This window comes from Loxodonta africana, chromosome 8, assembly GCF_030014295.1.
Source record: "Loxodonta africana isolate mLoxAfr1 chromosome 8, mLoxAfr1.hap2, whole genome shotgun sequence".
In the NCBI taxonomy this organism is placed as follows: domain Eukaryota; kingdom Metazoa; phylum Chordata; class Mammalia; order Proboscidea; family Elephantidae; genus Loxodonta; species Loxodonta africana.
This window is the reverse complement of record NC_087349.1, coordinates 27,154,505-27,167,709: the sequence shown is the minus strand read 5'-3', so window position 1 is coordinate 27,167,709 and position 13,205 is coordinate 27,154,505. Positions and strand designations below refer to the sequence as shown.

The 13,205-nt window shown below is 39.2% G+C and overlaps 1 protein-coding gene across 14 annotated transcripts in view; it reads right to left on the bottom strand.

Annotated features, from left to right (window-relative positions):
- The window catches only part of CADPS2 (calcium dependent secretion activator 2), a 614,350-nt gene that overhangs the window by 32,543 nt on the left and 568,602 nt on the right, over window positions 1-13,205 (bottom strand). For all 14 annotated transcript variants that reach the window (XM_064289775.1, XM_064289767.1, XM_064289765.1 and 11 more), the window contains 2 exons: window positions 8,688-8,771; window positions 8,545-8,577 (listed from right to left, as the gene is read on the bottom strand). In XM_064289775.1, the coding sequence (XP_064145845.1) occupies window positions 8,545-8,577; window positions 8,688-8,771 (117 nt within the window). The remainder of the gene's footprint in view (window positions 1-8,544; window positions 8,578-8,687; window positions 8,772-13,205) is intronic.

Below are 13,205 nucleotides of genomic sequence, written 5' to 3'. Positions count from 1 at the left end.
TACGGTACCTCAGTGTCTAGTTGTGTGTGTGTGTGTGTGTGTGTGAGTGTGTGAGTGTGTGTGATGGTGTTAATAAGAATATTTTCAACAGACATTTTACATACATATGTTTGCATTCGCCAGAATATCCTGAACTAATATGACCTATAGAACAAAATTCCAGAATCAGAGTCATCTGGTCACATTTCCTACTTAAATGATGCAAAAATTTTCAGTACCATATCTGGTAAATGGTCTAGTCTTTGCTATAATACATCAACTCCATCAACAATTAATTTTTTTTTTTAATATTGCCTGACACTGATTTCAGTTCTGCCTCCAACTAGATTTTAACCATTGTTCTGAGATCTACCCTCTTGATACAGATTCAGGATGCCCCTTCTTCTAAATGGAAACTCTACATATCGAAGAAAGCTTTCTTGTCTCTTAGATTTTTCCTCCTTTCCATGGTAACATTTCCATTTCCTTTATTTGTTCATAAGCCAATATTTCCAGATCCCCTGAACTATCCTGGCTGCGTTATGCATGAGGAAGTAAGGCAAAAAGTATTCATTGTTTTAAAGAAACATGGATGTGATTTGTTCACAATAATACAGATGTGATCACTACTGTATAGGGCAGAATTACTATTTTATAGATTTTAGTATTATCAACAACAATAATACTGTATAGTAATAGCTAACATTTATTGAACACTAATTCAATTATAGGAACCCTGAAAAGGGCCTAACATAGCCACAACAAGCCTATAAGAGATGTAGTTATATCTCTATTTTATAGACAAGAAAGCAATGCCCAAAGTCACACAGATCCTAACGGAAGTCATGGAGCATGGATTCAACACAGCAGTCTGGCTCTCGAGCCTGGGTGTGTGCCCCTCTCCTGTGCTGCCTCCACAGGTTCCCACCAGCCTATTTTTTTTTTTTTTTAAGCAAATACCGCAGTTACCTTCTCACATGATTATTCACATAACTTTTAAACATTCACTGCTAATTAGCTATATTTTCCTTATATTATAGGTGGGGATACTTTGTTTTGTTAGTTCTAATGTGGTATTTTTAACCCTGCTGGTTTTTTGGTTTTGGCTTCGTGTTCTAGACTGTAAAGCTAAGGTGAACATCGTCAACCTGGTCCTGCATCTAATATACCAGCTTTCTCTCTCAGGTCTAAGTTAACTTGTTCTAAGGGTCACTATGAGCCAGAATCGATTTGAAGGCATTAGGTTTGGTTTTGGTTTTAAGTTACAGATGAACAAGACAGACTCACCCCTGTTTTATGTTGGAGGTCTTTGCCAACATGGACATTCTAAGGTTCTAAGTGGGATCGTGAACTGTGTAGCTCTAACAGGAGCCCCACTCCAGGATAGGGTAGTTTAATCAAGAGTAAATCTGCCAAATCACCCTGAAGGTCACAGTATATCACCTTGATTGGAAGGACAGCATGGAGGACCTAACCAGCTTCCCTGCCAAGAAGCATGCTGTTGTTGTTAGGTGGCAACGAGTCAGTTCCGACCCATAGTGACAGAACGGAACATTACCCGGTCCTGCGCCACCCTTAAAATCATTGTTATGGTTGAGCTCATTGTTGCAGCCACTTTGTCAATCCACCTCGTTGAGGGTCTTCCTCTTTTCCACTGACCCTGTACTCTGCCAAGCATGATGTCCTTCTCCAGGGACTGATCTCTCCTGACAACATGTCCAAAGTATGTAAGACACCGTCTCGCCATCCTTGCCTCTAAGGAGCATTCTGGCTGTACTTCTGAGACGGATTTGTTTGTTCTTTTGGCAGTCCATGGTATATTTAATATTCTTCGCCACCACCACAATTCAAAGGCGTCAATTCTTCTTGGGTCTTCCTTATTCATTGTCCAGCTTTCATATGCATATGATGCGACTGAAAATACCATGGCTTGGGTCAGGTGCACCTTAGTCTTCAGGGTGACATCTTTGCCCTTCAACACTTTGAAGAGGTCCTTTGCAGCAGATTTATCCAATGCAATGCGTCTCTTTATTTCTTCACTGCTGCTTCCATGGCTGTTGATTGTGGGTGGAAGTAAAATGAAATCCTTGACAACTTCACTCTTTTCTCTGTTTATCATGATGTCGCTCACTGGTCCAGTTGTGAGGATTTTTGTTTTCTTTATGTTGAGGTGTAATCCATACTGAAGGTTGTGGTCTTTGATTTTCATTAGTAAGTATTTCAAGTCCTCTTCACATTCAGCAAGCAAGGTTGTGTCATCTGCATAACGCAGGTTGTTAATGAGTCTTCCTCCAATCCTGATGCCCTGTTCTTCTTCATATAGTCCAGCTTCTCGTATTAGTTGCTCAGCATACAGATTAAATATGTATGGTGAAAGAACAACGCTGACCCAAACCTTTCCTGACTTTAAACCAATCAGTATCCCCTTGTTCTGTCCGAACAACTGCCTCTTGATCTATGTAAAGGTTCCTCAGGAGCACAATTAAGTGTTCTGGAATTCCCATTCTTTGCAATGTTATCCATAATTTATGATCCACACAGTCAAATGCCTTTGCATAGTCAATAAAACACAGGTAAACATCCTTCTGGCATTCTCTGCTTTCAGCCAGGACTCATCTGACATCAGCAATGATATCCCTGGTTCCACATCCTCTTCTGAAACCGGCCTGAATTTCTGGCAGTTCCCTGTCGATACACTGCTGCAGCCGTTTTTGAATGATCTTCAGCAGAATTTTGCTTGCGTGTGATATTAATGATATTGTTCTATAATTTCCACACTCAGTTGGAGCACCTTTTTTGGGAATAGGCATACAGATGAATCTGTTCCAGTCAGTTGGCCAGGAAGCTGTCTTCCATGTTTCTTGGCATAGATGAGTGAGCACCTCCAGCGATGCATCTCTTTGTTGAAACATCTCAATTGATATTCCATCAGTTCCTGGAGCCTTGTTTTTTGCCAATGCCTTCAGAGCAGCATGGACTTCTTCCTTCAGTACCATTGGTTCCTGATTATATGCCACCTCTTGAAATAGTTGAACATCGACTAATTCTTTTTGGTATAATGACTCTGTGTATCCCTTCCATCTTCTTTTGATGCTTCCTGCGTCATTTAGTATTTTCCCCATGGAATCCTTCACTATTGCAACTCGAGGCTTGAATTTTTTCTTCAGTGCTTTCAGCTTGAGGAATGCCGAGCGTGTTCTTCCCTTTGGTTTTCCATCTCCAGCTCTTTGCACATGTCATTTGTTAGGAATTTTTTTTTCTTCTTCTTACTTATGCTATTTTTTTTCTTTATAAAGAAGTGGCATGAAAATATTTATTACAAATATACATAAGACTATATTTTTTTTATAGTCATAACATAACATACAAGCAGCTTGATTTGAGTCACTTTCTGTTAGCTCTTATACCTCTTCAACTGTACTACAATTATAAGGCATATCTGACAATCTAGTATGTTCTAGGAACATAAGTTTTTCCTTTGCTTCTGCATTAGAAGTGTCACTTAATAGATTCTTTTTTATGCTTCAATTCAAAGAATCAATGTTTTCTTTTTTTTGCTTTCTTTATCACAATCTCTTTTTAAATCCCAACAGATAACAATATTGCTATAAAGCATTTGTTCTTGCTATACAGAATTTCTTTTCTAGTTCTTCATCTTCTCATCATCTGCCAGGTGACATTTTTGGGTGCTGTTGTCTCCTGGGTAGACCTGGCCAGACATCAAGAACTCATAGAATGATAGAATGTTACTGTTGAAAGGACTAATGCAGTTTATATAACTTACCCATTTTATAGATGACTAAACTGAGACCACTAAAGTGAAGTGATGCTCAAGGTCACATAGTTATTTCAAGGTCATACTGCAGTAAAAATGTAATTAAAACTAAGGTATTATAATTTCTAGGCCAGTGCTCTTTTTTTTCTAATAACCTTTTATGTTAGAAAAGTCACAGGTTTATGGAAAAATTGTAAAGGTAGTACAGAGTTCTGTATTTCCCATGCCCAGTTTCCCTTATTATTCTTTTACATTAGTATGGTACATTCGTCACAATTAATGAAGCAATGTCAATATATTATTATTAACTAAGTCCAAATTTTATTCAGATACCCTTATTCAACCATTTATTTATAACAGTATGTACTCATGGATATTCATCTTATACTTTGGGTTATAATCCAATACTATTTTATTTATTTTGTTGCTCAAATTGTTCCAGTTTTGGCCATCTGGGAGCTCTTACAGTTAGCTTCTATGCCGCTATGACATAACCCCCATTACTGAGAGTTTTTCTTGAGCACTTCCTCACTACAAGATGCTCCAGGCTTATCTTGTGTATTTCCTGCCACAATCCTACAATCAACCATTTCTTCAAGGAGTCCTGGTTCCTTTTATTGGAGATCAGAAACCATGATCTAGTAGTAGGTGTGTTTATCGCTACTGGAGCTCATTGCTTAGAGGCTTTCTCAGCTAACAGAGCAACAAAACAAATGTCTGTATACTAACCTATGTATATGTTGTTGCTGTTAAGTCAGCTCTGACTCATGGTGACTTACGCATAACAAAAGGAAATGCTGCTTGGTCCTGGCACCATCCTCACCATTGATGGTATGTTTCAGCCCACTGTTGAAGCTATCATGTCAATCTATCTCATGGAGGGTTTTTTTCATTTTGATGACCCTCTACTTTACCAAGCAGGATGTCTTTTTCTAGTGATTGGTCTTTCCTGATGGTGTGTCCAAAGTATGCAACATGAAGTCTTGTCTTCGCTTCTAAGGAGCATTCTGGCCATACTTCCTCCAAAACTGATTTGTTCGTTCTTCTGGCAGTCCATGGTATATTTGATATTTTCTCCCAACACCACAATTCAAATGCATCGAATCTTCTTTGATCTTTCTTTTTCAGTGTCAAGATTTCACATGTGTATGAGGCGACTGAAAACACCACAATTCAAAATCAATTTGATTCCTGTGTATTCCATCTGGCGAGGTCCATGTGTATAGTTGCCGTTTATATTGGTGAAAAAAGCTATTTACAATGAAGAAGTTGTTGGTTTAGCAAAATTCTATCATGAGATTTCCGGCATCATTTCTATCACCGAGGCCATATTTTCCAACTATTGATCTTCTTCTTTGTTTTCAACTTTAGCATTCTAATTACCAGTAACTATCAATGCATCCTGATTGCATGTTTGATCAATTTCAGACTGCAGAAGTTGGTAAAAAAGCTTCACTTTCTTTATCTTTGGCCTGAGTGGTTGGTGCATAAGTCTGAATAACAGTCGTATTAACTGGTCTTCCTTGTAGGCTTATGGATATTATCCTATTACTGCAGCTGTTTCTTCTTGAGTCATGCCACATTTGCAAATGAAGGTCCCGAAAGCTTGACTCTAACCACGTTATTAAGGTTGACTCTACTTTGAGGAGGCAGCTCTTCCCCAGTCATCTTTTGCGTGCCTTCCAACTTGGGGGGCTCATCTTTCAGCACTATATCAGACAATGTTTCAGTGCTTTTCAGAAGCAGACCGCCGGGTCCTTCTTCCTAGTCTGTCTTAGTTTGGAAGCTCAGCTGAAACCTGACTGCCATGAATGACCCCGCTATTATCTGAATACCAGTGGCATAGTTCCCAGCATCACAGCAACACGCAAGCCCCCACAGTACAACAAACTGACATACACGTGGGGGAACAGTGATACTGGTAAACTGCAATTGTCAAGGAAAGTGAGTGCATGATGAAGAGTCTGGGTACTACACATGGCACTTTCTTATGCTCCTATTCCATGTTGTTCATCTTTACTACAGTGGTTTTCATGACGATGTGTCTGTCGGCCTTTTTCATCCCTAGACTGTCAACACTTTTGGGCAGGAAATGTAATTTCATCACGTATGTCCACTGTCCAGCACTTAGCATGAGTTAAGTATATGTTTAATTAGTAGGTTTAGTGAAGAAACTGAGGGTGTTTAATCTAGAAAAAACAATTCCTCAGACAATACGTTCCTGTGACAGCCACGATGCCTCTTGGGAAGAGGAGGCATGATAATTATCATCAAGTATCTGAAGTTATCTGAAGGGCTATCATGCAGAAGAGGGATTAGACCAGGTTAATGGGAAGAATTCACAGAGGTACAGAATTTTAACTCATTCTACTTAAGAGTAGGCTGCCTTATGGTGAACCTGCCTTCTGTTGATCTGCAATCATTGACAAAATTAAACAGAGGCTGTCTTAGTCATCTAGTGCTGCTTTAACAGAAACACCACAGGTGGATGTCTTTAACAAAGTGCTGGGAGCAGAGCTTTCTTGGTGGTATAAGGTTCCTGTCTCTGCTTGCTTCCCTTTCATCTCTTGACTGGCCACACCCCAGGGAAACTCCCTTTATATTGGATCAGGGGTGTGACCTGGTAAAGGTGTTACAATCCCACCCTAACCATCTTTAACATAAAATTACAATTACAAAATGGAGGACAACCACACAATACTGTGAATCATGGCCTAACCAAGTTGATACACACATTTTTGGGGGGACATAATTTAATCCATGACAGAGGCCAAATGAGTCTTCTGAGGAATATTAGAGGAAGGGTCTCTGCACTGAGGAGAGTAAATGAACCTTTTTTGTGACTTTGAACTTTGAAATTTTATGGGTTTCAGATCTAGTACAGGGGCAAAGGAAGAATTCCAAAACTCCTAAGAACAGGAATAATAATGCTGTCTCTTTCCATTTGTAGTGAGAAATAAAACAAAGCCCTATTATAACACATGTGCTTGAAAGTCCAACAAAGTTCAGATGTTCCAAATTACTTGCCTCTTTCTTTTAAAAGTACCACATATAAAAATCTTCTCCCCAGATTCTCTCTCTCTTCTCTGATGCTGCTTTGTGGAACCCTACACATATGACTGTTGTTGTTAGTTGCCATTGATTTGGCTCCAACTCATGGGAACCCATGTACAACAGAACAGAATGTTGCCTGGTCCTACACTATCTTCACGATCACTAGTATGCTTTAGTCCATTGTTGCTGCCACTGTGTATTTTGAGTGCCTTCCAACCTAGGGGACTCATCTTCCAGCACTCTATTCTCTTGTGACCCATAGGTTTTAATTTCCAAAAGTAGATTGCGAGGCCTTTCTTCCTACTCTGTCTCAGTCTGGAAGCTCCACTGAAACTCGTCCAGCATGGGTGACCCTGCTGGTATCTGAAACACTGGTGGCATAGCTTCCAGCTTCACAGCCATATGCAAGCCATCACAGTATGACAAACCGATAGACAGGTGGTGGGCCCAAGTGATTATTCTATCTACTGCTCAGCACGTATCCTCTGATTCTAGGTACAGGACTGGAGTATGCCAAGGCTTCTCTGGGAGTCATTTGTTAAATAAAAACCCCTGTTCCAAGGAAAGCCAACACAAAGGCAGGAAAGTCTACAACCATTTCATTTGAAATTGTTTGTTCTTTTATGACCACAGCAGCAATAAATTTGGGCACTAGCCCTGGTGGCATAGTGGTTAAGAGCTCAGCTGCTAGCCAAAGGTTGGCAGTTTGAATCCACCAGCTGCTCACTGGAAACCCTGTCCTATAGGGTCACTGTGAGTTGGAACCGACTTGACGGCAATGGGTTTGGTTTTTTATCTACCCCATAGTACAATATGTGGTTATGTGTTCTAAAATTTAAGAGCCATCTACAACTGATATAGAAAGTATGCCAGTGTTCAAGCCACTGATTCTTATAATGGTGATCTGGAGATACTATGTTCCTCGAGTACAGTCTTAAACCTGAGATGATTTGTATTCCCTTACGTTTGAAATGTAAGAGTCTCTCACTGTGCTCTAATTCTTTGAAAATGGATATATATGCCAAAATACATGACGAAATGGAATACCTGAGGCTCTGTTCAGATATGTGATAGAAAAATTTAAGGCAAAAACTAAGTTGCTATAATGTTTAAAAAAAATACCACACTAACTTGTTGACAACATTTATATGTGAATTATTTTCTTGTAGTGCAGCAAGTTTCATAATGGCCTCGTTATCTTACCTTTTGGACAAATTTGCAGGTTATAAATTATTTCCCAAGAATTGTGGGAAAAACCACACGTTAAAGTAAGTGAAGAATATTGATTTATAACACTTTTGTGTTAAAAGAAGTAGTTCTTTGATTTAACTTGTTCCTCTGTACCATTTTTTTTTTTTTTTAGCTCTTATAAGAAAGCTGTTACAGCTTTCAGATGGAGGGAGAGGAGGGTGAACATTTTTGTAGAAATAGTGTGAGGCATTTCCTATCCGATCCTAGAGTGCTATAGCCACCTTTTGCAACTGAGGTGCCATGTTATCATGTTAAACTGACCTGCATAAAAGAGAGTTCCCAAGTTACAGTGGAAAAAAGTCACTGAGATAACCTTGCCAAGCTTTGTAATGAGGGTTAGTGCTTGCTTAAAGAAAATGAACTTCTCCCTAAGGGCATGGCACTGGGTTAAAGATTTGAAATAGACCTGTGGTGAACTGTAATTATAAAAAAAAGAAGACAAAGAATTTATATACGGTTTTAAAAAGCAGATAAAAAATACTTACTGGAACATCAACATATTTTGCAGCTGCTTTCACCTTAAGTGGGACAGAGAGAGATAATTATGAGAATTATTTCCTTAACTGTTACGTAAGTAATACAACAACAGTTAAGCCACAGTACAAAAAAATCTCTTTCAAATACTTACGGTGAATGACAGAATGGATGAAAAGAAAGTGCCTTCATCATACCTTGACAGCTTAGACAGCACCCCTTCCAACACTGAAACAAACTGGGACACAGTTCATAATGAGTATTTAGAACATCAGTGGGCATGCGAAGAGTAACAGGGCAAACAATTTCTGAGCCAACTTCACCCATGGCACGAACCGCCGCGGTGAATTAACTGACAGTGAGGGGTTAACTTGTAATGGATATTATTTTGTTTTTAAGATGTACTCTTAAATCCTTTTCCATTGCTTCAAATAATGGACAAAAATTTTGAAATAAAAAATAATGTGTAATAAGAGCCTAGTCATTGAATAGGCAGACCTCAGGTTATGAATGAGATCTCTTCCTAACTCTGTCTTTAAGTTAAATTTATAGGTAAATCGGAACAAGTACATACAGTTCTAATTTAGCATCAGTTAGTCAAATGTTTGTCTTAGTATATAGCACATATTTTACCTTTCTATGCATATAAAATACTTAAGAAGCTTTTTTCTTTTTTTATGCATATAAAACACTTAAGAAACACTTCCAAACCGCACAATGTTTTCATGAGCATCACAAAGTTGTGCATGCGTTTGTTATTATGAACCATTTTATTTAACTCAAATTTTTTAATAGCATAGGCTTTATGGCAGCCGGTTCTTAAGTATGAGTTGTCCGTAAGTCAGACATTCATAACCTAGGGACTGCCTGTACTCATGAGATAATTTAAACCATTTACCAATAATTTTAAGTTCATGAGACTATCCTTTAAAATCGTTTCAAAGTCAATATAGATGTAGAGAAACAATGATAGGCTTAATCAAGCTCCTTACTATATATATTACCTGAATGTGTCCCCATTTTTTTTTTTTTTTAACATCTACACAAGAGGTTAAATAAAAAAGAACAGACAGTAAAAAGGGAGGGTGAAATCTGGGGCTCTTATAACACTGAAATGAGGTCCCACATTAGTTACCAAGTACATGCCAAGCAGTTCTAACTGGGACATACAATGGTTGGAGGAATCATCCCTGCTTTCAGAAGCTCACGAAGTAGTTGGGGGCTAAACCAGACACACCAATGCAGAGAACAATGGAAAGAGCACTAGACAGAGAAGACATATCCTAATTCTGCCACTGAGTATGATGTGGGCTCAGACACACCACTGTACCTCTCAGGCCTCACTTCCTTCATTAGTCAAATCTGGTGGGATGGGGGAAGGGAACTCAAATTGGTTTCACAAATGTTTTCCATATCTTATATTTATTTCTATGAAATGGAACACAAGTACACTGTAATATATTACACAATGTAGAGAACTTTATTTTATTGAGTGGAAACAGATTACGGTCTGGCATGAAGTTAAATGCATAAGAGATGTTAATAAGGATACATTGCCCGACATCTTTCCTCTTTAGAGCTAAATAATATGCGCTGTTGACAAATTATCCCCTCTCACAGGGAAAAGACTGACAGGTTTTTTAAATACGAAAAGGCAAATTAACAAAGGCTGGTTTTTGTTCACATAGCAGCTTCTTCAACAAAGTGATAATAGTTGTAGGGACACAGCTTATTGGTCTCTGGTGACCAGAGACTTCACTGCGATTTCACAGGAGATAATCCATCTCTATGGCTGATCAATTACTGCAAAATAGTTTATGTAAAAGAAAGAAAAACTTCCCTGTAGGTTTCACCATCACATCATTTGTGACATGATGTAAGAGCACAGAAACAAAATCATGTAAACTGCTGACTCAAATTTTATTTTTAAAGAATGAGAATTACATATGGCTGGGAGTTATCCTCAGGGGTACAAAACAGCAAAACACACAAAATTACAAATTGCTCACAACTAAAAGTCAATTTAGCACTTTCTTCCTGCCCACTAGGATTTCCTACCAGTCATGACTGGTTAACTTAACTTGATGTGGTTTGCAAAGACCCAGAAGACCAATACTCTAGGGCCATGTCAGACCAGGGGAAGGGAATTCCAAACTTAATGGCCCTCTGTGGAAAATGCCTCATCTCTTGTAACTCAAATCTTGAGAGCAGTGCGTGCTGGGTGATCTCATTTGCCACGAGGAGAGCGACGATCTCTATGGTTACGGGACAACCTGAGCCATTGAAGAAGGCTCTACACAGCACCTGGTTCTTGGTGCCTTCTCGTGAGCATATGTGCGCACGTGTGGTATCAAGGGACAAGGCGAGGCAGAGACAAGAACTCTACAGATGAACTTAGAAGGCCTGAGTTCAAGCTGTAGCTGTGCTACTTTCTCACTGTGAGACAACAGTCAAGTCATTTAGCTTCTCTAGCCTCAGTGTGAGGAGCCCTGGTATCTCAGTGGTTAAGCATCAGGGGTTAAGCATTTGGCTGCTAACCAAAAGGTCTGTGGTTCAAATTTCCATTGGAGAAAAGATGTGGCAATGTGCTCCTGTAAAGTTTGCGGCCTATGAAATGCTATGGGGCAGCTCTACTCTGTCCTATGGATCACTACGAGTCGGAATCGATTCAACAGCACACAACAACAGCCTCAGTGTACTTATGATCAGTAAAATGGGAAAAATGACAGTCACCCTGCCTACCTTACAAGGATGGCGTAAAGATCAGTGGAGATGCATCATGTGAAAGGACCATGAAAATGTCAATATATTAAAAAGAAATGTAAAGAATTAATACTACTGGTATGATCAGCTAAATCACTATCCATGACCTAAGTCCTAAAACCTAAACATGCTAAATCACAAGTTAATGGGGTAGCCTTAGGATTGCTTAGTGATAAGTAGTAATAGTGAGTTCGGTCATCAACTAAGGGGTCTAATTAGATGAATATTAACTGAGGCAAAATTGAGTTCAGGCTCTAAGTCAGAAGAATCCAGTCTGTTTCAAGGTCATTTGGATGACAGCAAAGGAGGAAAGATCTGAACATAGGTGGTCCGGCTCCAGAGTTCGTGTTCTTCACCACTATGCTACAGAGTTGTTGTAAGGATTAAATGAGATGATATGTAATGTGCCCAGTATATAACAAATGCTCAGTAAATGCTCTTTTGTTATCATTATTATCATGGTGTGCCTACTATGGAAAATACAAAGATATGAGAGTCTTAGAGTCTTCCCTCAAGGAACATACAAACTAGTAGGAGAGACAGACATATACACAACCGACCACCACCCAAGGCAGTAAGTATTAATGCCGGTGTAGATGGGCAAAAAGTTTAATTGAAGTTGAAGGAAGGAAAGAATGGCTTTGACTGTAGGAGACTGGATCAGCTTCATTTGTGAGGTGGGCCAGGAGCTGCGTCACTAGACAGTGAAAATGGAGTATACACAGGCCATAAAGGAGTGGATTATATGACGCTTGGTATAATGGAGTGGATAACACGTATCTGGCAGCCTTGTCTTCTCTTTAGATACAATGCAGCATTGAGTTATATTGAAGGAAGTCCTATGTGTAGCCTGCTTCTACTGTATCCACGTTCCGACATTCTTTGCCTCCACTTTAACAAGCGTGGAGAACGTCTTGCGTACCTCTCCACCCCCAAATGGTCCCTGGGGTGGCGGGATCCAGTAGGGACTCTCACTGCTTACATGGCAGTGAACAGCACTGTACCACTGGGACCCACCAGCTGAGACATACGGTTCCTATAGGAAGGTCTGCTTTGCAAGATTTGTATCAAAGCACACCTGGTAGAAGAGCTACCTTAAAAAACAAACTCTATTAATGTCAAGACTGACTAATCATGATATGTTTTCCATCTGGTTTGTAATTGCATGAAACAGCAAGGTTCCAAAGACATCCAGTTAGATGCTAGGTTTAGTTGCTGTGTCTTTAACTGCTTCCTGTGAACTTTCTGGTACAGCTTGGGGAGTATATAAATACTTACGGGTTTGCCTTGTGCTCTCTGTTCTCCTGAGGGTGTCAGGTTGGAATGAAACACTGTAATCTCTTTGTTTCCCTGGTCTTTATTGTGGATGCCATTTACTGGGTTTGTTTGAGTGATATTTAACACCTAAAGTCTGGGTAATTACTGACTTTAGCTCATGATGCAAACTCTGAGGGAAATTAAGGTGAAAGCACTCTGAAATACCTGTTAGAAGGAAACATGAAGTATGCCACAAGGCATGTTGGGCTTAAATTTCCTGTTGAATTTTAACAGGGTATAAGATCCATTTTCCTACATGTATGGGAGGTAGAATCAAATTCAAGAAGTGGTGGGGAGGACTCCAGCTGTAGACCGACGGGCTCAAAACAAGGCTCTTACTTTTTTTTTTTTTTCTGTGAGATTTCATATGTAAACAAGGGGTATTTGTATCATTCACATTGCAAATTATATATATATTTCCATAGAAAAGATATTCATCCATAAATAAGACTGATCATGAAGTTGGGTTTAGTATTAAAAACACAAAACAAAAAAAAGATACTCTACTGAAAAATTCAGTGTTTTGCAGGGAGGGATGGGGTAAGGATATCTATTAGCAGATGCTTTATTTTTATTTGGTAAGATTTTTAAT